Source organism: Cricetulus griseus, chromosome 8 (assembly GCF_003668045.3).
Source record: "Cricetulus griseus strain 17A/GY chromosome 8, alternate assembly CriGri-PICRH-1.0, whole genome shotgun sequence".
Lineage (NCBI taxonomy): Eukaryota > Metazoa > Chordata > Mammalia > Rodentia > Cricetidae > Cricetulus > Cricetulus griseus.
The window spans coordinates 88,677,181-88,703,536 of NC_048601.1; the positions used below are offsets into that span (position 1 = coordinate 88,677,181).

At 40.3% G+C, this 26,356-nt stretch overlaps 1 protein-coding gene across 1 annotated transcript in view; it reads left to right on the forward strand.

Annotated features, from left to right (window-relative positions):
• Positions 1-8,073: 8,073 nt before the first annotated feature.
• Positions 8,074-26,356, forward strand: part of Hibadh (3-hydroxyisobutyrate dehydrogenase) — a 101,422-nt gene continuing 83,139 nt past the window's right edge. Inside the window, exons 1-3 of the mRNA XM_027429646.2 lie at positions 8,074-8,247; positions 19,445-19,605; positions 24,359-24,468. Of these exons, the coding sequence (XP_027285447.1) occupies positions 8,160-8,247; positions 19,445-19,605; positions 24,359-24,468 (359 nt within the window). The 5' untranslated portion in view covers positions 8,074-8,159. The remainder of the gene's footprint in view (positions 8,248-19,444; positions 19,606-24,358; positions 24,469-26,356) is intronic.

Consider the following 26,356-nt stretch of genomic DNA (forward strand, 5'->3'; position numbering starts at 1 on the left):
GTGTCAGGATCAAACAGTACTGTAGGCAGACTTTTCTGTCCTGCCTGTTGGTCCCCAAATAACCACACAGAGACTTATTATTAACGATAGATGCTCAGCCAATAGCTCATGCTTGTTATTAACTAGCTCTTACAACTTAACCCATATTTCTTTTCTACCCTCTGCCATGGGGGTAGATGAACACAGCATGCTCATCTCCTTCTTGATCTGAGACTTGCTTGAAACTCCTGAGATTCTGTCTTTTTTCTTCCCAGTGTCCTCTTACTAGGTTCTCCCACCTAAACATACCCTGCCTTGCTATAGGCCAGTGAGCTTCTGGTCTATAATCACAATGACATATGTTCATACAGTATAAAGGAACACCCCACACAGTACTCCTAGGACTTGGCAGTTTTATGACCACCTCAAAATATTAGAAGACCCAGTGAAGTGCTGTCAACTTTCCAAAGGACAAAAATTGGCATGAAAAGACATATCAAACTATGGCCACCATCAAACCCTAAAGGAAAAGATATTTTCCACCTAAAAAGAAAAGAAATAGCATTGTCTCAGAAAAAAGACAGTCCTTTCCCCAAATTTTACTGATCCAGGGAAACATTTTTCTTCAAAAACAGGTGTGAAATCTCCTTAAAGTGAAGAGGCAGTCTCTGGTCCAGGCCTTGGGATAAGAAAGGGCAGAAGTAACCCTTGGTGGTGCTCAATGTCCAGGCTAGAGGAAGCCCTATCCTCTAACTAGACCTCATATGTCCAGTTGCAGCACCATGTCTAACTTGATAAGAAACACTAGAGATACAGGCCTTGATTGTGAGTACTTCTGGTTATCATGGTCACAAAATTGAGAACAAATCTGCTGGACATCTGATTTGTTTCCCCTTTTCCAATTCCAGGCCCACGAAGCAGCCATCAAATTCCAGTGCAGGTCTGTGGACAGAGAGAATGGGCTGACATGTGTGGTTTATGAATTTGGCTTTGCTTTCTGTGCAGCTTTACTAGAGCACATAGAATCTACTGGTTACATCCACAAGTGGAAATCATTATTTTGCTTCCCTAATAAATTAATCTCTACTTGGTGGGTTATTATAATTTCTTGTGCTTTTTTAAGTAAGTTGGAGTTCATTAAAAAGAGATTTTGAGCTAAATTTAAACATAGGCATTTATGGAGAGAGCCCTTAGGAAAGGGGAAGTGCATATCTAAGTATGGGCAGACAGTGGAATTTGTCTTAGCAGTAACTGTGTATGCAATTCTGGTGGCCTAAGAGTTGCTAATGACTTCCCCCTCTGTTTTATTTCTGTTTTTGTTTTTCAAAGATCAAGTGATTTCTGAGACGCACTGGGTAGCAGTGCAGGTCAATAAAATGAAATTTCTAGTTAAAATAGCCAGTCTTCAAGGGAACCATGTCATATATACATTGTGACATTTTTAAGGTCATGCATATTTATAAGAAACACAAAGAATGACCATACAAATTAAGACTACTTCCACCAGCCAGACTGGCCTCCTAAATGCTCTACACTGCCTCCAAATAGCACCCCGAGCAAGGGACAGGTGTTCAAATCATGCACCTGTGGGGGACATTTCATATGTAAACTGTAATACATGGTGATCAATTTCATTCAATAATCTTTGTAATTCATATTTACAAGGGTAAATAACTGTTAACCACCACAGTCAAAGATTGGAAAATGGAACTAGACAACATAGAATGCTAGGTGTATTTATTGCTAGGCTCCCTTTGATGACAGAGCAAAGAGATATATGTGTGTGTACACTGACCTGTGTATATTTATACCTGTTAAACATGAATTTGTACTATAAAAATTTAATCCTCTTAAGTAAACACAATAATATGAACTCAGGTCAGGTCTCTACTTGGACTATAGTTCAATCATCTTATCAGTGTTTTGTGTAAGACATGTTTTAAAAATTGATTATGGGAAAGACTGATGGTCATGCCTATCCAGAACCACTCTTTAAAAGAATAATTTAAAAAATTCTCTCCACTATATTTTTAATATGTCTTTAGAGCTAGGTGTTGCTACGTGACTAAGTTCTAGCATGGAAAGGGAAATTGCAGGGTGGGAATTTTAACATGATAATGAGGACAGTCCTTAGCTCCTTCCATCTTTCCCTTTGCCTGGGACCATGGCAAGATGAAAAGCTGGAAAGTAGTGCCTGTAGTAAAACCAAACCAGACCACAAACAAACTAGAGCTGACCTTGGACTTTAATAAACTGGAACTGTCATACTAGAAAAAAAATGTCTACCAAAATGTTTTTTTGGTGATGGTAACAAGTGCAGGTCCTTGCACATGCAACATGCTACATGCACACATACATAGATTCATATATACTATACTTCTGAGTTACACTTCCAGACCAGGCTTCATTTATGCATGGAAAAAAGAATTGCTGTCGTTTTAGTTTCAGCCAGTCAAATTTGACGCTGTTTACATATTTTTGTCAGCGTCAGTGTCAGCGTCAGTGTCAGTGCCAGTGTCAGCGTCAGCGTCAGTGTCAGTGTCAGGTGACTTTAGGTATCCTTCCTTTTTCCTGTCTCCCAGATCAGTGCTGAGTATTCAACACAACCTCACACATCCCGAGCAAAGGCTCCTCTGCGAGCTAAGTTAACATCTAGATCCAGCTTCTAGCCAGACTAAACTATTTTCATGGTACTTATTTCAGCAAAGAAAAATACTTTGGGAAGGTCACTTCCAAGTAAGTATTAAAAGCTGAGAAGTAAAATTGTTGCAGAAAAAAAAAGAAAGGAGAAAAGGAAGAAAAAGGAGAGAATTGGGGAACTCCAAGTGATGGAGCAAGGGTGATTGTGTCGTATTACCATGGAGGTAACTAAGGGTACTATTGTTTTTCTGTCAGCCTAGTGGCTGCACATGAATCTATCTATCTATCTATCTATCTATCTATCTATCTATCTATCTATCTATCTATCTATTTTTTTCTGAGACAGGGTTTCTCTGTGTAACAACCCTGGCTGTCCTAGAACTCACTCTGTAGACCAGGCTTGTCTCAAACTGACAGAGATCCTTCTGCCTCTGCCTCCCAAGTGTTAGCGTTAAAGGCATGCGCCACCATTGCCGGGCTGAATCTATTGATATTTTAGTTATCATCTGTGGCCACACAGCCCCACAGACAATGTCCCACTGGCATGGAGGGCTTGTGGTCCTGCGGTCTCAACAGATATATAGGTTTAAACGAAGTCTCTATCATTCCATTTATCAACAAAGACTCATAAGTCAGATGTGGGGGTGAAAACCTGCTAGATCTGAGAAGCAACCAGCTGACCTTTCTTTTTGGCCAGAGACTCAGCAAGAGACATGTCTTTTCACTTGTCCCAAAATCAAAAGGAAGGAGCCAAACTCAGTCCCTGCCCTTTTCTTTCTGTGTGTCTTCTCTATCCAAATTGCTGGCTTCTCTATGGCCAGTTCTGGTTAGCTCTTCACTGGCTCTGTCCCGATTCATGGTAGACTTTAACAGTCTCGGAGCATCACAATGCGATCAAAATTCCTGCTGTAGGGTTCCATCTTAGGGATAGGTGAGAGTTAGATAGTTTGGTTTGTTAGGAAAAGTCTTTTAAGAAAAAGACTTTTTGCTGGGTGTTGGTGGCACATGCCTTTAATCCCAGCACTCAGGAGGCAGAGGCAGGTGGATCTCTGTGAGTTTGAGACCAGCCTGGTCTACAGAGGGAGTTCCAGGGCAGGCTCCAAAGCTACACAGAGAAAGCCTGTCTTGAAAAACAAAACAAAACAAAAAAACAAAAACAAAAAAAAAAGAAAGAAAAGAAAAGAAAAGAAAAATACTTTCCTTCCAGTTTCTGACAACAGGAGCATTAGATCTTTTCTTACAGTTCTAGCTCTTGGCCCTGCCCCCATTCTTGTCTGTTTCCTGTTTAGATTGAACGATTTTAGGGTTCCATCTTCCAGACTGCCAATTTTCTCCATTCTACTGTATCTTTTTTTCTCTATGTAATAGCTCTGACTGTACCTCTCTTTGTAGTCTAGGCTGGCCACGAACTCTGCTTCCCAACTGCTGGTATTAAACGGGTATGCCACCACTGCACGGTCTACTGTATCTCTTATTAACTGGGCCTTACAATGTCAATAACTGCATTTTTCAGTTCTAAAGTTTCCATATTTTTTCCTTGCTATGCATTCCTGGTTGGCCTGGCTTCAGTTTCCCATGAAGTGTCTACTGTACTTCCCCAGCCAGCAGGTGCTGGACACCTCTTCATTGTTCCCCACATGCCTTCCTTGTCACCAGGCAGTGGTGAGGCACAACTCTTTCCCAGGTCTCCCCTGACACGGTCAGCTGAGCAAGGCAGGGGAGCCTCACTTCTCTAAGATAAGGGTGAAACTCTGGGCATTTTACCTCTGCTGACACCAAATGGGTGGGGAAGCATCCTCATAGAAAGGACTTTATTGCTGCCCACTGTTGATGATGGTAGTCTCAGCCTCAGACAGGCTGAGGGTATAGAGATACTGTGGAATGAGTATGTGTTTGGAGGTCTCACAACAGACTGGAGGGTGTGGCTGCCTAGGCTTCCCACTTGGTGTGTGTGTGTGTGTGTGTGTGTGTGTGTGTGTGTGTGTGTGTGTGTGTGTACAGTTGGGTGGTGAACTGTCTTCTACCCTAACATGCTTTCTGTCTTGCTAGGATGTCCATATCTCTTGGTTTTACAAAAAAAAAAAAGCTTTATAGTGAACCTTTTTTGTTTATGAATCTTGGTATTTTCAGAATTTTGATTGTGGAATCCTTGCTTAGTCTCAGGGACGTAGCCTACTGGGATCTGTGAGGGACTGAAGAAAAGATGAAGGCATAAATAGGTACAAGTACAGGAAGCCCGGATCAGGTGGCCTGGGCTCTCAGATGGAGAAACCTCAGCACCCCAGAAAGCTCTGCATGTTCATTACATAGAGCTGAATGAACAAGGAGGCAGGGTGATTACTCACAGATGAACAAGGATGCGTGATTTATGGCACATAACTGGATCAAGAAAGCAGGGTTAAACGAATCTCAGTTGGGGCAGGGTCTGTAGGGGAGCAGTCTTCAGGCCGTAAATATTCAGGGGAGAAAGTTATGGCAGACATTTCTCCACTTACTATTAACACCCACAACTGGGCCCGCAGAGAAGGCCTTTGTCATTTCCCTCTGGGTCTCACTGGGGAAGGCTTTGTTTGCTACTCCTATGGGGCTGAAGCCAGGGATCCTTGACATGGCTGGAACCATGTCAACAGCACATGTCCTCTGAGGACTTCATTCATTCGGGGCTGAATGAAGAAAGAAAATGAAAGGAGGACATGACTGCTCCTAAGGAGTTGGGGTTTTTATTATAGATACAAGGGGGAACACAGACGGAGGCAGAGACATATGGGAGAGTCCAGAGTGGACATGACCAGCATTGTAAGAGGGGCCATGTGAGGAGAGTGGGGAGAGGAGAGGGGGAAAGGGAGAAGGGAGAGCCGGGAGACCAAGAGGCAAAGAGGTAAAAGGACCACATTAGTAAAATGGCCGGAAAGAGCAGCTGGGGAAAGGGCCACCCAGGCCCTGGGCAGAGTTTGTCAACTAGGATGACTCTAACAGGCACCGAGAGATGCTGGGGCGAACTAGGTAGCCAGAGTGCACTCTGATATACTAGCAGGAACCTCAGTTAACCATTTGTCCCAGGGTTTGAGACCTAACGAGGGACCTGCGCTCCTCACATTTGCTTTCTCCAGCTCGAAGTCTGAGATAGATCAGGTCCATAAAGAGTCATGGAATGTGCCGGGTGGGTGATGAACATCTTTAATCCCAGCACTCAGGAGGCAGAAGCAGGAGTTTAAGGCTATCCTAGTTTATATAGCAAGTTCCAGGCCAACCAATGCTTCAGAGGGAGACCCAGCCTTAAATCCTAGGCCCCACCTCCAAAGCTAACCACAGGCGGTAACTGCCTAATGAATAGTAAGGATTGGTAACAAAGTCACAACACTTATGACAATCCTTTGCAAGCAATTTGGGGCTTCTGGGAGAAGACAATAGTCTACATGATAAGGGGATAAGTTAAAATTATGACATCCCTTTGTGGCATTGAAACAAAATGAATCAAACTTTCAATACTATGAGTTCCAAAGCCAGAGCAAAATCAAGCCAAACTAAACCAAACCAAGTACACAAGTAAAGCTCTGCTTGCTCTCTCCCAGCCTCCTCTCCTTTCTGCTCCTAGGAGGATGGTGTTCAGAGTCAGCCATTTGCAAAGAAATAACTCATTTTCAAGAAAAGAGCCCCATAAACAACCCAGAGAAACAAAAACAGTAGCCCACAATAAAAATGACAAAAGCAATCTGATTGGGTGTAAAATGTGAAGAGGACTGGGGTATTAGAGCTGCAGAGATGAATTGATGTATTGTCTCGTGTCGTAAACAGCAGACTGCACTTCAGCAGTTAAATATAGAAACCTGTAGGGACACATTTATTGGTTGCAGAAAATCTATTCCAGTTAAAACCTAAAGAAACAAGAATAGAGAGACATGAAACGCTCCAGAAACCAATTAGTACTGTTAGGGAACGGAAGCATCAAATCCAAAATACTGTCCAATAGCTAGAACTTTTTTTTTTTAACTTTTTCTTCACCTCTGCCTTTCTTCTTTTCTATTACAGCAGGACAGAGGACTGTTTAGAAGGACAATCAATGACAAGAATTGTTACAAATGGGTCCTTGCACTCTGTATGGCTTCCTGGGAACATCAACACCATGCCAGAACTCTAAGAGCCTGCAAAGAAATTCTCCACCATTGACTTTCTTCTTATCAACCAGCTCCATGGGTAACTAGGAAGAGTTTTTTGGTTTTGTTCTTTTAAAGGTCAAACTCAAATCCCTTGATTCTGTTTTTTAGGTTGGACGAATACAACAAAAGGGAAATGAATTAAACAAGTCAAAACATAAACAGACTTGGAGGGACATCCAGGAGGTGGACATCCCAGGATTGCTATTGCCTCCAAACCTCATTCTTTCCTTCTGGCCTACTTTTATTCAAAGGTTACACGTCTTGTTTTGGGTACTGAAAATGAAAATCCTTCAGTAGATATAGAAAGTGTTGCCATTATTCCCAAGGAACAGAAATTCAAATATGTATACCAATTATCCAAATAAGGACAGACATACTCCCTTCTGGGTTTTAACATATCATTAGGTTTGGGTTTCAAAATGGATGCAGGTTGCAGAATTTTCAAGCATTAAAGACATGTATCTTTAGCTGGGTGGTGGTGGCGGCGCACGCCTTTAGTCCCAGCACTCTCGAGGCAGAGGCAGGAGGATCTCTGTGAGTTCGAGGGCAGCATGGTCTACAAAGAGAGAGGTTCAGGACAGTCAGAATTGTTACACAGAGAAACCCTGTCTCAAAAAAAAAAAAAAAACATAAAAAGTGTCTCGGAACCCAGCAAGTTACTAGAAACTTCAAAGAGAGCAATGTTATTACTTTCTTACTATTTTTTCAAATATGATTGGAGAAACCAGAGTTATATATATATATATATATATATATATATATATCACAAACATTTTAGTAATTACAAATGGTAGTTCTATTACTGCTTTTCAACAGAAACTTAAGATGTATGTTAACCCTGGGAGATTTATTTATTTATTTATTTATTTAACACTGGAGTATTCATTACTGAAGCTAAAAATAAGTCTCTATAGTAGGAAACACGGAATTTCTGCTTTTACTTTAAACGCTTCAGTAGCTGCATTCTTGTCTGTGAGGAGGAAAAACAGTTCCCAGCCCTAAGAAAAGGCAGTTTCCGAGGGCATGTGATCGGTGGAGGCAGTAGTGAGCGGCAGCCACCGCCTCCAACACACCCCTCGGCTTAGGGTAAACAAGGCTGCTCCCACCCCGAAGCTTGCACGCTTGGAAGCAGCGGCGAGGGGGGGGGGGCAAGGCTGGGCGTCTGAGGATCTGGGAGTCCCGATTGGTCCTTTCTCGCCTCGCCGGCCACGCCTCTTGACGCCGTGCCCCGCCCCTCGTTGGGCGGAGCCCGCCTGGAGCAGCGAGGGCGCGTGCGCGAGCTGTCCTCGCCGTGGAGCCTGCTAGCGGGCTGTGCGCACTCGCAGTCGGCAGGCCGTGTGTGAGGCGGCGGGGTTCACGGCGCGGAGGCGGGGCGGGGGCAGCATGGCAGCCTCCCTGGGGCTCCGAGGAGCAGCCTCCGGTCTCCGGTATTGGAGCGGTCGGCCGCGGCCGGCCGCCAGCCTTGCAGCGGGTAAGGACCTCGCGCCCCTTCTGCGCGTTTTCCTCGGGCCATCGGAAGAGGACTTTCCGCCCCAGGGGCTGCGGTTGGTTTGAGGGTAAAAGCGACAATTGTGGCGGTCAAGGCCCGGGGCCCCTCTGCGACCTTCTCCTGAGGGGTCAGCCTTCGCCTCCTGCTCTTTGCCAGGCTGCAGATTGTTCCGCGTCCTCCGCGGGACCCGGGGACAGCTTGAGTTCTTGAGGGGGAGCAGTGTTGGGGTCTGCGGCGTGCGCCTTGGAGTTGGGGCTCGTAGGACCTTTGGAGGGCTCAGCTCCAGGGGTGACACAGCCACCTCGGCCTCTCTCAGCCTCGCAGCTCCCTGGCTTCACCTTTAGCGGGCGCGAACTGCAAGGCCCGGTTTGTGTTTAACCACCCTTGTCGGTGGCATGGCGCGGTCCTAGCGTTCTGGTGAAGTTTGTCGCCCTTGACCAGCAAGTCGGGCTTACTCCATTATGGAATAAAGCTGTGCTGCCCGAAAGTCGTGGACTTTTCTCAAATTATTAAGCACAACTCTTTGAACGACCTCAAAATTGTGGTCATAACCTATCCGACTAGCTCGTGTATCTGCCGTAAGTTATGGAAACTGACTAGGGATTTAGGAAGACGCGGTGTTTACAGCCACATGAATGCTCGAGAACTCATTCAGTCATTTGGTTTTTCACACAAGGAACTCCTGAGGCCCTTGGATAAGCAAATTGGGACAGCAACAAGATCTACGAAGTAACCCTTGGTTCTTCTCAATTCTTGGATTTTCTAGGACACCAAGACACCTCTTTAATTAAGAATTGGTTGAATTATGCGGGATGCTGAAGGATTTTTTTAATGTAAAAGTTTATGGATTAACAAATAAACAACCCGCTTGTGTTTGTTTAGCATGCAAAGGGCTCTAGATCCAGGGTGACTGTATTTTTTGTGTAAGAAATAGGTTGGAAATTGATTTCTGAGCTGTCCCCAGTCTTTCTCCTCAGGAAAACCTGTTTATTTCCTTTCTGCTTTGGAAGAGTATCCGTGCGATAACAGGTAACAGATAAGGAATCATGGTAGCAAGATGCAAACACATGATTGTGGATATAGTTCTTAAAAATCACTTTCCCATATTAAAGGGAGCAGCAGTTTTCACATGAATGCACAATTCTTTTAGATCTGATTAGCCTAGGACAGTATGTTTGCTGTTTAGTAGTTTTACAAGGTGTTCTAATAAACTCTTAAGGTACCTTTTAAGAGTTTTGAAAGTTCTTATAATTCATGATAAGAGAATATGAGGCCAAAGAATGTAATACTTTGCTCTGACAGCTGGAAGGACCTGTCTCTCAATGTTGGTTAGATTGTTATAACAAACCATCTTGTTCTTGGGGTGCTTTGGCCCAAAGGTATGTATATATGAACAATTTTAAATATTAGTTCTTCAGTGCAGTGTTTAAAATGCTTGAGCAACGTATTTTACTCTGGAGTAAAATACCTGTGTTTTAAATGCCAGTGTTAGCTTTAAATAATATCCACTACAAACAGTAAATGAACTACAAAAATGTTAACTCTTTGAGATTTGAATCTTAAAAAAAATAGGGGGTGGGGAAACCATCTTCAGGCAAATTTAAAGTCTAGGAAAATGAAGAAAAGGAATCATGTTCAATTACTAACACTTAATGTTCTGATTTTATTTGCCTTATCATATGTTCAAGATGTTCATAGCAGGTACATGGTAATGTTATAAAGATCATATACTTTTTAAAAATGAGACCTACAAGTTGTCGGTTTATGGCAAATTTAGTGCATTCCAGAAAAAAATTGAAAAATAATTACTTTTCCTGTCTCATAGTTCATTTAATAAGCAAATTTTATATTTTATTTTAAAAGGTAATTAATTATATTTAGCTTTAGATCTATTTTTGTAAAGAGGTCAAAAATATACATGTAGGGAAAAAGGGCCAGCCAAAGAAACACACCAGGAGCAAGGAAACACACTTTGGTCCTGTAACTAGAACCAAAGAAATGTACCCTGACCCTGAAACCAGTGCCAAAGAAACACACTTTGCCCCTAGAATCAGTCCTAAAATTAGAGCCAAAAGGCTAAAAAGGACCAGTGAAAGAAACACACTTTGGCCCTAAAACCAGAGCCAAATCTGACCTTGAACCTGAGCAGAAAACCAACCACCAATCCCTGAGCACGAGATCTAGCCAGTCTGAGCTCAGGGACTGAAATCTGAACAATCCCCATCCTAGAAATCTTCTCCTTGGAAAACTCCCCCCCCCCAAGAAGCCTTATGTAAACCGCAGTCTGCGGCTGTCTTCTTCCACCATGGATTCTTCCCTCCCAATAAATCTCTTGAATGAGGTTTGCATGGAGACTTTCTTTTGCTGGAGCAGAGATGACCCTGGGCAGAGTGGAATGGAGCAGGGCTGTAACACTCTTCAATGGGGAAACCTTCCCCCTAGCAAATCAGAGTTGCTATAAATCAGAGTTGCTATACTCCACTTTTTTGGGGACTGGAGCTGAACTGGGGAAACCCTCTCCTGTTGAAGCAAAGCTGCTACACTGGGGAAGCCTTTCCCTGAAGCAGGGCTGTAAGCTGCTACACTTACTGTGACCTGTGGTATTCTTTGGCTCCTGAGTCCCAGAATACTTTTCCAACTGAGCTATAACTCTTAGTATTCTGTGGCTCCTGAGTGCCAGAATCCCTTTCCAGCCAAGCCCTAATGCTTACAATACGGATGCAGGCTCTTCAACTCACTTTCTGGGACTCCTTAACATGAACATGGAAAAATTGTATCAGGACATTTTAAACCAAAGATGGTGTAGAAAATTTAAATAGTATTGTATATAAAGTTGCAATGCAGAATTAAAAAAAACATCACCGATGCTTTTTGTATTGTACTTTTTTGTATGTTTAGGCTGAAACTTTTTTCAGTTTCATGCATAGATACAGCATATTGTGATAATATTTGCCTCTATTGCTCTTTGTTACACCTCTCCCATTCCCTCTCAACCCCTTCTTTCCAGCTAGTCCCCAGAGGCTATACCAATCTGGAAATGATACCCCTTAGACTGAAAATACTACATGGACAGTTAAGGGAGTGACCACATTTTTCATAACTTCAAAAATTGTATTGTTCTATATTATGGTTATTCTTATTCATCTCTTACTGTGCTTAATTTATGAATTTAGCTTTATTATGGGGATATATATAATACATATATGTATGTGTATATATTATATATTTATGGATTAAGCTTTATCATGGGGATGCATAATTATATATATTTATGAATTAAGTTTTGTCATGATATATATATATATATATATATATATATATATAATGTATACATATATATATCCAATTCGTAAATTAGGCACAGTAAGAGACATATATATATTTAGGAAAATATTTATATCCAATCTTGAACTGTATCTCCTTCAGGTAAGGGAAGCACACTATAATATCTTATGACACAGTGGGAAATCCATTGAGAAGTGTTATGTGATTATTTTTGGGTAGTCTACAATGAATATGTTCCTTTGACTAGGAAGATTTTGGAGTTGTAAAATTATCTTTTTACACAAAGTATACTGATTTCTGGTAGCGGAGCCAGTTACCAAGCTGTATGTAAAGCCTTGCTCATATTACACTCGAGAAATCATAATCTGCAAATTTAGAAACTGGTGTAATCCACTTTTCCAGTTAGTTTCTTCACCAGTCAACCAGCATCACCCTTATGCTGACTGAATTTTTTTTTCCCCAGCTTATCTTTATATGTCATCTGACTTTGCTGTCTCCACAGATTACTGTCAAACTTTCTTAAGGGAAGATGCTTTTCTGTCGTAAGTTTGAATGTCTTTAGAGTTTCACTAAACTCCTTTGGATCCCTGGACCTTTGGGAGCCAGTTCTGTATGCCAAGTACTCCTTCAGAAGCTCCATCTTCACTGGATGCTTGTAGTTTCCGAAATGATCTCTGCCACCTTTGTCTTTCTCTTCCATTAACCCACTAGGCTAGAAAGGCCATTTGATATAGGACTTGTTCTATAGTGGTACCTCTTGACTCTATGTTTACTGATTGTCACGAGGTAGGCATTGTTTAATGCTTTACATATCTTATTTCAAATAATCTTGAAGTAACCTTCTGATATTGTAGGTACTGTTGTTGGTAAAAACTCCTAGAGAAGTTAACTAACTTGTCACTTCAGGGGCAGGACATACATCTGAAAGGTGTCTTCACATGGATCTCCTTAACTTAGAGTTTATTTATTTATTTTCTGGAACAGGGTTTCTCTGGAACAGTTCTGGCTGTCCTGGAACTCACTCTGTAGACCAGGTTGGCTTTGAACTCACAGAGATCTGCCTACCTCTGCCTTCTGAGTGCTGGGGTTAAAGGCTCGTGCTACCACCCCTGGCTACTAGAATTTAAATTTGATCATAATCAATGAGTAACTTCTCTTTGGACAATACTTATACTTAATACTATTCTTTTCTTATTTTTGCCCCAATGATGAAATGAAGAGAACTGAGCCCATCATTGATAACCTGTCTTGGTACACACGTAGTTGGCCTGGGTAACGTAGGCCTTTTTGTTCTTGGCTCTTAGTCTTCTGTAACAAAGGTTTACACTGTCCTCCCAGCTCTTCTTGTATCCTATCACTTGGAATTTCACAAGAACAAGTCTTTTGGTGGCTAGCACACCCTCTGACTCTTGTTCTGCCAGTATCCATCCTGCTTCCCTGTTTTATACCTGGCCCATTGACACTTTTGTTTGCCCCATTGATAGGCATACTCTCTTTTGTTCCTTCATTAAGTACCTCTCTAGCTTTGATTGTATCCAGTCTGAAATTTATTTATTTATTTATTTATTTATTTTTGGGTTTTTCAAGACAGAGTTTCTCTGTGGATATGGAGGCTGTCCTGGAACTAGCTCTTGTAGACCAGGTTGGTCTCAAACTCACAGAGACCCACCTGCCTCTGCCACCCGAGTGCTGGGACTAAAGGCGTGCGCCACCACTGCCTGGCCTGAAGTTTATTTATAAACAGGAATTTTACTGATGTCTTTGACAGTATCTTAGTATTTTTCTGGGGTGATAGTTTATGACCTAACAAATAAAACTTTCCTGAAGATCAGAGTACAAAGCTAGCCACACTAGTTTAGCCATAGAGGCCAGGCAGTGGTGGCTCACACCTTTAATCCCAGCACTCAGGAGACAGAGGCAGACAGAGCTCTGTTCAAGGCCACCCAGGGCTACATGAAATTGATCCAGTCTAAAGAGAAACAGCTCACACAAAGGTCACTCAGTACTTAGGATCCCACACCTTTAATCCCACACTGGAGAGGAATATAAGACGAGATGAGACAGGAGCAGGGCAGTGTGAGGTCGTGGATCTCCCTTCTGTCTGAACATTGGTAGAGGTGAGAACTCTCTAGTGGCTGGACACTTTGCTTTTCTGATCTTCAGCTTTAACTCCAATATCTGTCTCTGGGATTTTATTATTCGTGCTACATTTTTCTTAATCTCTTGCTTAAGTTCTGAGTATTATCTTAAATTCTGAGTACTGTCTGTGGTCTGCCCCTTCCGATGGCTGCCACTTAGGTAATGATTTTGAGAATTACAGAAGTTTGCTGATTATTTACAATGCTTTCATTAATCCCTTGTTCATTACTTATTATATTTTCCATAGCACTTCCAGGTGATTGACAGGGTTTGGCAATCCCTGGACCAGACATTTGGCAATAGTGGCATTGCTCCATATTGTTTAGACAGGTGGGATCTGAATCTGGGATGAAGAGTGCTGGAGAGTTAACCTTGTAATGGTTGCTGCAACACAGCTCACATTTGCTGGATCTACTTTATCACCACTGTTACTCTGTAATTGCTTCAGAACTGGCTTGTATTCCCATGTGCCCATTTAGTGAAACCTCTCTAGTTAGAATTAATTCACATAGCACTTAACATTCACTGTGCCAATTCATTTGTTTCCTTTTCTTACAAATGTAGTTATAAAAATTAAATACATATGGAAAAAGAAAGGTTTTTAATAAAAAAATCTTTTCTTTAAATCAGACTGTTGCTCTCGACATTTGAACTGTGACTACTTTAAAAAAATCCATACAAACCCCCAGAAAAATAAGTTCATGTGTATTTTTTCCTCTGCATATTCTTCTTTTAATGTTTGACATCTGCTGTTATTCATTGGTTTTTATCCTGGAGGCTTTTCCTCTACTTAGACAGGTATGCTATGGTAGGACAGAATAGATAGAGATGTATATTCTTGTATTACTGCTCTGCATCTTGCTGTTTTTTATTTGGTAATTTATCCTGGAGGTTTTCCCTCTGCCTCAGACGGGCATACCACAGTAGGACAGGATGAAAGACAGTTAAGGAAACTTGGGAGGGAAAAGAATCTCCTCACTCTTGACTGCTTAAAACTTGACAGTCAAGTCAAGATGTGAGGAAGTTTGGAAGGTCCCACTCCTGTATGAAGAGCTATAGGCAGCAGTTCATGTCTGCTAAGAGAGGGAGAGCCAAGCTTCTTCAGGGACAAGCCCTTGGCTAGGTTACCCAATCTCAGTGGTCAGCTCTAACAAATACACAAGTGAGTAACACTAACTGGACTCAGCAGACTGTGTGTGTGTGCGCGTGCACACACGCGTGTCCATGTGCGTAACAATGATTAAAGAAAGTCATGAATTTGAGTGAGGGGAGGGGACACATGAGCTGGAAATGGGGAGAAGGAAGGGTAGGGAAGAAATGATGCAAATACTGTCCTCATGTATGAAATTTTCAAAAATTGAAAATGTTATAAAAGAAATTTAGCATAATTAACATTTTCAGTGACAGTTACCTATAAGAGACAATATTCCTTTTATATGGAAATGTTTCAAATAAGACTTAAATAACAGCCACGCTTAAAACCTAAACATGTTAATCAGCTCCATGTGTGATCTTTCTCCTTTTCCCAGCTGTAAACCTACAATTTTCAAGGACTCTCACAGAATTCCCATTGACAGTGAAAGACATGCCTTGACCCATTGTGTATGCCTTGTGACCCTGGTTTTTATCTTATCAGAGTTCAGTCCTATTCAAGACACCCCTGGAACATTCTGATCTCATTTATAGAAAAGAGGGAAAAGTGAGAGGGATGTTAACAACCTTTGAGATATAACTTGAGAGCTACCAAAGTCATATACATGACAATTGCAGTTTGGTATGTTTTATTCTTTCTGTTAGTGCCTCTCTAATGACCCTTGTGCTTCAATCTATGTTAAATTCTCTTAATAAGTCAAGAATCCTAATCAAGCTTCACCTCAGTTGAGGATTCTGAAAGGAACTCGGGCTGCTGCATGTGGGAGCATCCAGCTGTTTCTTGCCCCCACTCCACTGTTCACATTCTTTTAAATTAAATATGGGAGTAATATTTCATTGCATTGGGTTAGTGTGAAATACTGTGAATTAAGTACTCTACTAATATGTTATTAGTGATTCACATTTTTCTGCTGTAACAATAGTGCTATAATAAACTATTTGTGTCGTTCAGAGTTTAGTGCATAGCAGGAACCAGCAAGTGATGGTCAATATTCATATATCTGTTTTTATGAACAAAATTGTATTTGAGGGCTCAAGACATGGCTTAGTAGATAAAGTGCTTGCCATTCAAAGCTGAGGACCCAAATTTGGATTTCAAGCACACACATAAAAGCTGTGTGGGTGTGATGGCCTACCTTAACAAGTCCCCGTTCCCCACCCCATGCTGTTCATGTAGGTTAGCCTAATTCAATAAGGTCAGACTTTAAGAGATCTGCATCAGTAAATAAAGTGGAGAGGGATCTAGGAAGACATCCAATGTCAACCTCTGACCTCCATATGCATTTATACAGGTGTTAGCATGTATGCACTCATACAGGTGTGAACATGCACATACATATATACCATACTTAAACAATATTGTATTGGAATAAGCCTTGCACTTTTGTTTATTATCTATCGCTATTTTAACTAGAGCAGTGTCAAGAGCAGATGAATGGGTTTGTTGTAACAGAGGCCTTATGGCTTGCAAAGCTGAAAGTAATTTACTACTGACCCTTTTAAGACAAAGTTTATGACCCCTTGTAAATAGTAAATTTCTGGGAAGTAAAATTGCCTAGTCAGTTGTTTTAAATTAAAATTAAAATGTAGATAGATTTTCATCTGGGTGTTGGTGGCCCATGCCTTTATTCCCAGCACTCAGGAGGCAGAAGCAGGTGGATCTCTGTGAGTTCAAGGCCAGCTTGGTCTACAGAGTGAGTGCCGGGATAGGCTCCAAAGCTACACAGAGAAACCCTTTCTCAAAAAACAAAAACAAAAACAAAAACAAAAACAAAACAAAACAAACAAAAAAGTAGATAGATTTTCAAAAAGGCTGATCTGATATATTTTTTTTTTATTAGTTCAAATTAGGAACAAGCTTGTTTTACATGTCAATCCCTTCTCCCTCTCCCTCCCCTGATCTGATATATTTGATGGTGTACAAGAACACTCATTTTCATCAATCTTTACTTGCTGGTGATAGTTTTTGTCCAAGACACAAAAGTTGGTCCATTCAGTAGTTGAAGAGTAGTCTCATATTTCTTTGTTTTATTTTTCTCTAATTATGATAAGTTGAATGTATCTTCATAGCATTTTTTTCTAAAGAGAATTGTCATTTTCTGTTATTTTGTGATGTTTGTCTATCAGAGTCATCATAGAATTATAGAATTAATTTGGGTATAAAATAGTCCTGTTTATATTCTGTGCTAGCAGTGCTCTTCTTAGTTACCTGTTTTTTTTTGTTTTTTTTTTTGTCACCTGAAATATTTTTAAGTATAAATATGCTAGTTTTTCCCCTTGTGAAAAATATCAGATGGGAAGTAGTAAGAGTGTAATATAGGGATTTTTGAGTAGTCTTTTGTGTAGAGTCTGTTAATTTTACTATTTCCTTTATTTCTCTTCACATGTATACTAATCCAGCTTGCATCATTTGAAAAACAGTAGCAGCACTATAATGTACCTACTATTACAGTATGCATTTCAGAAGATTAAGAACAACGTTTCCACCATGTGACTGAACCAAATAATGATAAACTTCTGTAAAGCCCAAAGGCATGAGTATGTTCAGAAGTCATACCTAGCATGAGTTCAACTTCCAGCGCTGCAAATCCAAAACCAGATCAAACACACAGAGCCCAACTAGATAAGGCCTTGGCCATTTGACTTAAGCTCACTAAGCATCTAGATTCTTAGGGAAGATGTGAAGTGATGACAGTTATTGGTAAAGTGCTTAGATAACTAAGTGTCTGCCATGTTCTCGAAGCTGCCATAAATGGTAACTGTTACTGTTCATTTCTTCTGGCTCTCCTGTTCTTGAATGTACTCATGCTTCCTTTTCTTGATGTAATTCTCTTCTTTCTGCTCTGTTTGAAACCTGATCTACTGTAGAATAGTTAAGTGTACCTTCTTTAAATTTCCAAACCATGAATTCAGTGCCAGCATGATTTTTACATTTTACCCTTGCCTATCTTGCATTAATGTTTTGTTGTGTAGTTTATGTCCTCTTGGATTTTGAGGTTGTTGGAAGGCAAGGACTGTATCTTAGTTTTATGTTCAGTGTTGTCGTGGTGTATGCCTACAATGCCGGCACTTGGGAAGCTGAGGTAGGAGGATCAGAGTTTGAGGTCACCCTTGGCACAGTAGATTGGAGTGGCTCCTTAATGCTTGTAGATTATGTGACTGAATCCTCACTTTGCTGTCATGCTTGTTATCTGTTTGACTAACATAGTTGCTGTTAAATTAACTGCTTTAAAAATTCAGTGTTCCTTGTTTGTAATGTTTTTGGATTGGTAAATTGCACTTTCCCAACCTCAAACACAGTGGTCTGATGTAATAGGACTCCATTTTCTTTTTGTTAATTTGCTTATGGGAATTAGAGCTTTTATAAGATGTACTTCTTACTCTATTTAATTTTAAAATAAAATTTCAATTAGGTGTCATTTCTCTGTCATTGAACCTTCGTGGATTATAAAGACAAAAGGTTCCTGTGTATATAGTAAAACTTAGCAGCAATGTGTTGTTGCATAGGAATGACATGTTTAATGGAAGTGGTGGAGTCAGTCGTAAAAAGGAACTAAATAAACTTAACCTAGTATGAGCTTTCTTCTTAAGTATAGAGCTTCAAATAATTTGCCTTTGGGATCTTATCATACTCACACATGTTCCTGGTGAGTAGGAGCAATCATTTGAGAGGATTTGGAACTTAAAAATGGCTGTGATTAGCTGTCACATGATACAGTCTCTAAGATACAGTCAGTCTTTGAAAGGAAAAGGAAGAATAAAGCCTGCAAATTCAATGGCCAGTATAGTTATTTTTCTTCTGTCAGTAGATTGTAAACTTTTCAATGACAAGTACTGTATCTTGTCTTTCTAAACTCTGTCATTATTTCATGTAATGCACATTTACTGAGTGGTATTTGTTGAGTGTCATTGTGAAATGAAGAAATTGTGTCTCACTTTTGAAAGCATTATTTTATGGGGTTAAAACAGTTTTTTAGATTATTTTATGTGTATAAGTGTTTTGCTGTGTGTGTACCATATGAATGCCTGGTGCCTATGTAATTCAGAGGAGGATGTTGGAACTGAAGTTACAGATGATTGTGAGCCACCATGTGGGTGCTGGAACTGAATCAGGATCCTAGGCAAGAGCAAAGAACTCTTAACTGCTAAACCATCTCTTGAGCTCCTGTTTTTGTTTTTTTTTTAATTATTAAACTCTGTGTGTGTGTGTGTGTGTGTGTGTGTGTGTGTGTGTGTGTGTGTGAGAGAGTGTGTGTGTGTGTGTGTGTGTGTGTGTGTGTGTGTGAGAACATGCACATGCTATCACATAAGTGTGGCAATCAGGATAATCTCTCCTACAACATGGGTTGTAGGTATGTAATTCAGGTTGTCAGTGTCTTTATTTCTTGAGCTTTTTTTAGTGGCCATGTTTGTTTTTGAATCAGTGTCTCATGAGGGTGACCTCAAACTTTGGATCCTTTGTTTCCATTTCCAGAGTGCTGATGTTATAGGCATGCATGTCTGTGCCTGAGTAAGCCATTGTTTTGAATTATAGGCCCCCCAATGGGATTTCAAAAAGCATTACAAATTTATTTATTTTTATTTATAAATGTATTGAAATCAGTGTGTTCTAGGTCCATGGCTTCTAAGACTCCAGTTGGGTTCATTGGACTGGGAAACATGGGGAATCCAATGGCAAAAAATCTTATGAAACATGGCTATCCACTCATTCTCTATGATGTGTTCCCTGATGCATGCAAGGAGTTTCAAGAAGCTGGTGAACAGGTAAGGCTTGTCTTTGGATTTTCTTTAGATTTTGGTTTTTAAAAATAAATTTTCTTCTTCTTTTTCCAAGAGTCTTAGAGGTATACCTAACAGAGTTGTAAAACCTAATTATTGTTAATTGTATTTCATTTTGAATTTCACATTAATTTAACACTTGGGTGAATATCTAAAGAGCATTTAGTATAGCTGCTGGGAGGGGCCTATTTTCTGCTAGGTGACTTGGACATTTCCTGTTTGGTCATTTTTGAGATAATGTCTTAGCTGATTATGCTGATGATGCAGTTATTTGGTGGAGACAGCCTCCTTGTGAGAGAAAGTCAGGGATGACTGTCTTAGGACAGGAATCTGCTTTGGGACTTAAAGCTGAGCCCAGGTCCCAGATCAAACACTTACGTTATGTCTTGAATGATGACTAACTACTTGTGTCATTAGATTATGAAGCCCAGATGAGAAAATATATGTGAATGTACTTTATAAATGTTGCATGACAGCACTTTGTGAGTCCATAACTAGTTATTGGCCATAAACCAGGAGACAACCTAAAAACATTGTGGGCTGTAATATGGAGCTGAGTTATGACAAAACTGTAATGTGTTGCTTTTAGGCTGCCATTCACATTTCAAGAATTGTAGTATTAGAATTTATCATGTTTGATGGTAGCATCTGATGGGCAAGTCTTGTTCTGTTTAAATTTGTCAGACTTTATTAGTATTGGTAACTCAAGTGTAAAGAGACCATGTTTTAGTCTCTGAATTTAGTAGATTTGCTTTTTCTACAATAGAGAATTTTGTGCAACTTGTAGAACACTATGGGTAAGATGTGACCCTGGAACTGGAAGAATACCAAAAGCTTCCTAAGAAACAGAAAATGGAAAGAACAAAATAAAGCAGAATAATCAATGTCCAAATTATTATTGAAAGGAAATCCTGAGATAGAAATAGGCTTAGTGGCTTAGAAGCCCTTTGCAGAGCTGAGCACCCTGTGTCTCTCTTGGCTGTGCTCTCTGGTACTGGCTGTAGTGCATGAGAATGCGATGTCATCTTGGCACTTTTTACTATTGCGTTAATGCTGCTCGTGCCCATGTGGTCTATGGAGACTGACATGGGACTGTGACCCAGGTAACCTGGGCTGGTGGTAACTTACTTTAGTAGAGAACGTGAAGAAGGCGTCCTTTTATTATCTTTAGATACAGTAAGTATTCCAAGTTGATTTTCTGTCTGGGGTTAATCAATTAGTAGCTAGTTGATTTAAGGAGATAGATACTAACTTTGGGGATAATCCTGATATTTGACATTTGACACTACATGGCGACATGTATATGCCAGGGCTGCTTGGATGGCTAAACTGAGGGAATGTCTTAAGTTAAATACAGAGTTTAGCCAGAAAGCATGGTAGAGGTTGACTGGAGATCCTTCAGTGGATTAGAGTATGGGCTGCAGAGCAGAAACTCAGGGGCTTTTAAATGCCCATAGTTATTCCTCCTTCCATTCCTGTAGAACTTACAGCTTGCTTTTGGAACAACTGAAATGCTTGTCACCGCATTGTATATTTTTTCAGTTTTCCCCAGACTTCCAGACTTTCTGGTGTTCTGCTTAAATTATTGTAATCTCAGAAGTTAACCCTCTGACCTCTGTTCCCCAATAACATTCATGTTTTTTGTGAATTTTAAGTAGGCCTGAGGAAAGACTAGAATGAAAGAGACATTTATATTTTAAAAGAGAGAAAAAGGAGCCTAATATTTAGTGAGAGAAACTACTGTGTCTCAGGTCTTTTGATAGTATTTTGTGTATTTTAGTTACTTGTTTTGGAGGCTCATTATATAGCCCAGGCTGACCTCTAAATCTCAGTCTTCCTGCCTCAGCCTCCTAAGAGTTTGGATTACTGGTTTGTGGCACAACAAAAAGCAGCTCAACCACTCTCATCTTAGTCTTTGCTTTGTTTGTTTTTGTTTTATTTTTAAGTATGACTGTGAATGAAAGAGTATAGTGCCCTCAGAGACCAGGAGAGGGGTCAAAACTGATACACGGAAAAGTTAGGTGCTAGCCTCTGAAAGTGATGGTTTCTCTGTCTCCCAGTGCTGGGGTTCAGGTGCATGCTGCAATACCTGCCTTTTACTTGGGTACTGGAGATAAAAACTCAGGGTCTTATGGTTGCATGGCATACTTTATTCACTGAGCCATATATCTCCCAGTTCCTGATCTAGCAGTTAAAGAAAATCTGCATCTAAGTTGGGCAGTGAATGAATGGGTAAACAAAGTGTCACATCTGTAATGAGCTATTTAGGAATTAAGGGGAAGGAAGTGCTGATATTTGCTATGTAACAGATGAACTAAGAAAACACACTAAATTAAAGAGTCAGTTACAAAAGACCATGCGCTATGTATCTCTAATTATCTGAAAAATCTTTAAAAAAGGAAATCTATAGAGATAAGAAAGAGTATTAGTTGTGTAGTGCTGAGGAGGAGATAGACACCTTTGGACATACAGGGGTGATAGCTCATGGATATAGTTTCTTTTTGAAGAGACCAAAAACTTGGTTTGGTTTCTCTTGTGTGGGAATATGTAAAAGCCAACCAATTATCCACTTTAAATGGGACAGTTGTATGGTCTGTGTTTTAGTAAAGCCATTTAAAAGTGAGAACCAGGGTTGTAGCTAGTGGCAGCTGAGAACCAGGACAGACCATCATAGCAAGGAAGAAGACACAAACAGGAGAGTGCTTTGAAGATGGAGGCAGACATTACAGTTGTGCTGCTCCAGCCAAGAAATGCCAGCAGCTGCCTGAAGCTGGGAGAAGCAAGAGCATCTCCTAGAGCCTTTGAAGGGAAACTGGCCCTGCTGGCACCTTGCTTTCAGACTCAGACTTCTGCCTTCCAGCTCTATGACAATAAATTTCTGGTTAAGAATGAGGGCACAGGAATCATTTCTTTAAAAGGCAGAGCCTCAGTCTCCATTTGCTAGGTGTTTGCTGCTTTTGGCCAGCAGATAAACTTGAGTATCTGTTATATGTTTAGTAGTTGGTATTGACCTGAAAGTGACATGATGTCTCTGTGGCATTCTATTCAAATTATAATGCAACTATAAATAAAATGCCAAGACAGTTTTTGAGGAGAAAAAGACAGGTAACTCTGAACAGTTCATTTCTAATAGAGAACTAGAGAATAATATTGCATATGATCTTTGCCTACATTCCAACAGAGTGATGGTATCTGAAATGAAAGTTGTGAGGACAAGGTCTCAGAGGATTTAGAGAGTTCCAGGACATAGACTCAGTGACCAGGTTTTCTCTTTTCTATTGCCTTATAAATAGATAGAAGGAAGAAGATGACTTCAGTGTCATTGTACGGCGACCAGCCTTACTGGAATTGAAGGTTACTAGATAGTAACACATTCTACGTTGGAGGTAGAAGCTAAATTAGATGTTTTGTTGTTGTTTTGTATGGTAAGAGGGCACTTAGGGTTCTCTGTGGAGGCAGAGACAGAAGAGTACAAAGGATTTGTTCAGGTTAAGAATGAAGACAAATGAGTCATTTCTTTATAAAACAGAACCTCAGCCTCCATTTGTTAGAAGTCTCCCTCTGCATTCCAGGCTGATTTCAGATTTGCAATTCTCTTGTTAACACAAGTCTTCCTGAGTCCTAGGATTACAAGAATCAATGTACTGTTCTTCATTTTAGGTTGGGAAACTGAAAGCCAGTGAGGTTAAATGATTTGCACAAAATCAAACTTGACTACATGGCTGAGCTGCATCTCTGGCTTCCCTAAATAAGTGTTCCTTTGTTCCATCCATGATGTTTTTTTTTTTTTTTTTTCCACTGAATTAGCAAATGTAATTGCTAATTAGTTGGCTGCTAAAGGCTTTTGTGGCTGGTGTCAGATTGGGAATGACGTTGGTTTCTTCCTCTCAGCTTTTGAGTTGTGGTCAAATCTTGTCAGTTATTATTTCAGAGTTTTAAGGTTCTCAGATCAGTGGTAAGATCATTTGAATGTGTATGTCTAAGAAACATGCCTTTGTTGTACAAATCAGACGTTGTTATAACACGTCGAATGTCTGTAGTCATTAGATATAGAGCAGTTGTGTCCAGTAGAGTGGTGACATTCCTGCTATCACTATCGGTGTGTGTTTTTTCCAGATCTATAAGCTTTGACACTACTTGATGGAATTGAGGGGTTAGCAGTGCTCTGGCAAACCAAGCATCCCGAGAAGCAGATGCTAGGGATGCAGGGGGTCGATGGACCACCCCATGCACTTGGCAATTGGAGGAGTTGGCACTGCCAGTTCATAGGCATGAAAAGTTTGGAGATACATAGCACCCTAAGATCTGTGAGTTAATTCTTGGTACCCAGTAGGGAACTTTTGAAGGAGTTATCTAGATGGAACTAAATTTCTTTCAGTGGAAGAGAACTCTCAATTCTAAGGGGATGCCTAAAGTTTTCTCACATAGACTTCCAGGCTTATTTATATATTGGAGTGATCTAGGATCTTGAATTGGAAGAAGCCATGCCATTGTTTTGCTTTGTATTTACTTCAGTGATGTGGAGGTGGGCACGAAAGGGGGCTTCCTGTGAGACCCATATTCTCCAGACACGCGGATGAAGGCTCTAACAGCTTCCATTTGTTATTTCCTTTCACTGAGCTTTGTTGCTTGTGTATGATCTTGAACTGTTTTCCAGTAAATAGTTGCCGGTCCTGTTTGAGGTCTGGAAACTGTTTACATTTGAATTAAAAAATTCTCCTTTGCTATTTCTTTAAAGGTAGCGTCTTCCCCAGCAGACGTAGCTGAAAAGGCTGACAGGATTATCACAATGCTGCCCACCAGTATGAATTCAGTAGAAGTTTATTCTGGAGCAAATGGGATTCTACAGTATGTATTTTTCAAATGCTCTTATTTCTTGCTGTAGTTTCTGGTTTCACATTTTTTAGAACCACTAGGGCATTGCAGCTCTGTTGGTTAAACCTTCCTGTGTATTTTCTTAGTTCATGAAATGAACAGTAAACCGTTAATTTCTGCATTAGAGTCAAGTATGTGACTTTTGGGAATAAAGACCCTCCCCCTTCTTTCTTTCCTTTAATTCTTGCATTAAACTTACTTTCACTGGTAACACGTTAAATTAATAGATTTTTTAAAAGCTTGTGTTTTAAATTGTACTACTCTTAAAGACATAATTTTCTTATAGTGTACAGAGATCCAGAAAAGGGGTTCTGTGAAAAATAAAACCAAACATTGGAAAGAACACTGTAATTTAAGATTTTATTATATAATAAAAAGTTATTGTATGTCCTCTGGGTTAGTCCATCTGTAATGAGAACTTTGGGAAGCTGGAATTCGGTATTAGCAGTAGCTCTTTGAGTAAAGTATAATTTAGGTCAGTGTTTCCTACCAGTATGTCTTCCCTGGTGCTGTAACCCTGTTGGTCAGTTGCCACTTACTGCCAAACCCTTGTGGTTATGTGAGAATGACAGTGCTTGGATTCCATTTTCTAGGCTTTCTGGTTTCTATTTCTAACTTTGTTATTGAATTAAACAGAGAGGGAGTACAAAATTGTAGGCCATGTAGACACTTAAGTCACCTACATACTGATTTCTGATAATGCTTGCTAAAAGAAAGCAAGGTTTACTTTCAGAAAACTGTAATGTGTGAAATTTAAGGTTTGGGGAAATTGAATTGCTTTGGAACACTAACAGACTTGGTAGGGAAAGACATTTGGATATTAGACAGAAAACTGATAAGATAAATGTTTAGATTTCAGGGATGGTTGAGTGGCACTCATTTTGGATGGATCCAGCAGGCCCACAGTGTGTGTGGTCCCGAGGTGTCCTGGCTGACTCATTACCTAGCCTGCTTCAGTTATGGCCCTGCTTTACCTCTCAATGAAAAGTTCCTAAAACATGTGTAGTGACACAACAGTGATTAATATCCTTTACTTTAGAAGAGGTGCCAGCTACCAGACGTGTTTTTTCTAGGGAGTGCTTAGGAAGAGTTTGGTTTTCATATTAAACTATAATTGCCTTCTCAGCGATGTGCCATTCCCCCCTCCCCCAGTCAGTAAGGATTCTTTATCTATAGTAGTGCATAAGTAATTTTGAGATGATTTCCCACTTATTTTTAAAATTGTTAAAAGTGATAATACCATAGAAGACTGGTAGGTTTTATTCATTTTTTTTTTTTTTTTTGTTATATAAAGTAAAGGCTTGGGACTGAAGTGATTTCTACTAGCACTTAGCATATCTCTTGTGTGGAGTACACCCAAATACTCTGGTGGGCCTGTCTACAATGCTTCTTGTTTTGTTTTGTTTTGTTTTTTGTTTTTGTTTTCAAGACAGGCTTTCTTTGTGTAGACCAGGTAGGCCTGGAAATCTCTGTAGACCAGGCTGGCCTTGAACTCTGAGATCTGCCTACCTCTGCCTCCCAAGTTCTGGGATCAAAGGCTCACATCACCATGCCTGGCTGTAGTATCTTTTCTTTAAAACAGTGATTTTCCAAATTTTCTTTTTTAATATTTCTACATACTGAGTTCTGATTTTCCAATCTTGACTGTGTATCCCTGGGTGAGAAGAGAGACCTACAGGGAGAAATTGAGGAAACTTATAGCTAGTGAGATGGCTTTGGATAGAGCCCTTGCTGAGTAAACTGACTCCACAGAAGTTGTCCTCTGGTCTCCATATGCACAGCTACACACACATCATACACGTACACTAAAAATAAATAAGAACTTTGGGAAATTTGCATATAATTATTAGCTATTATCCTT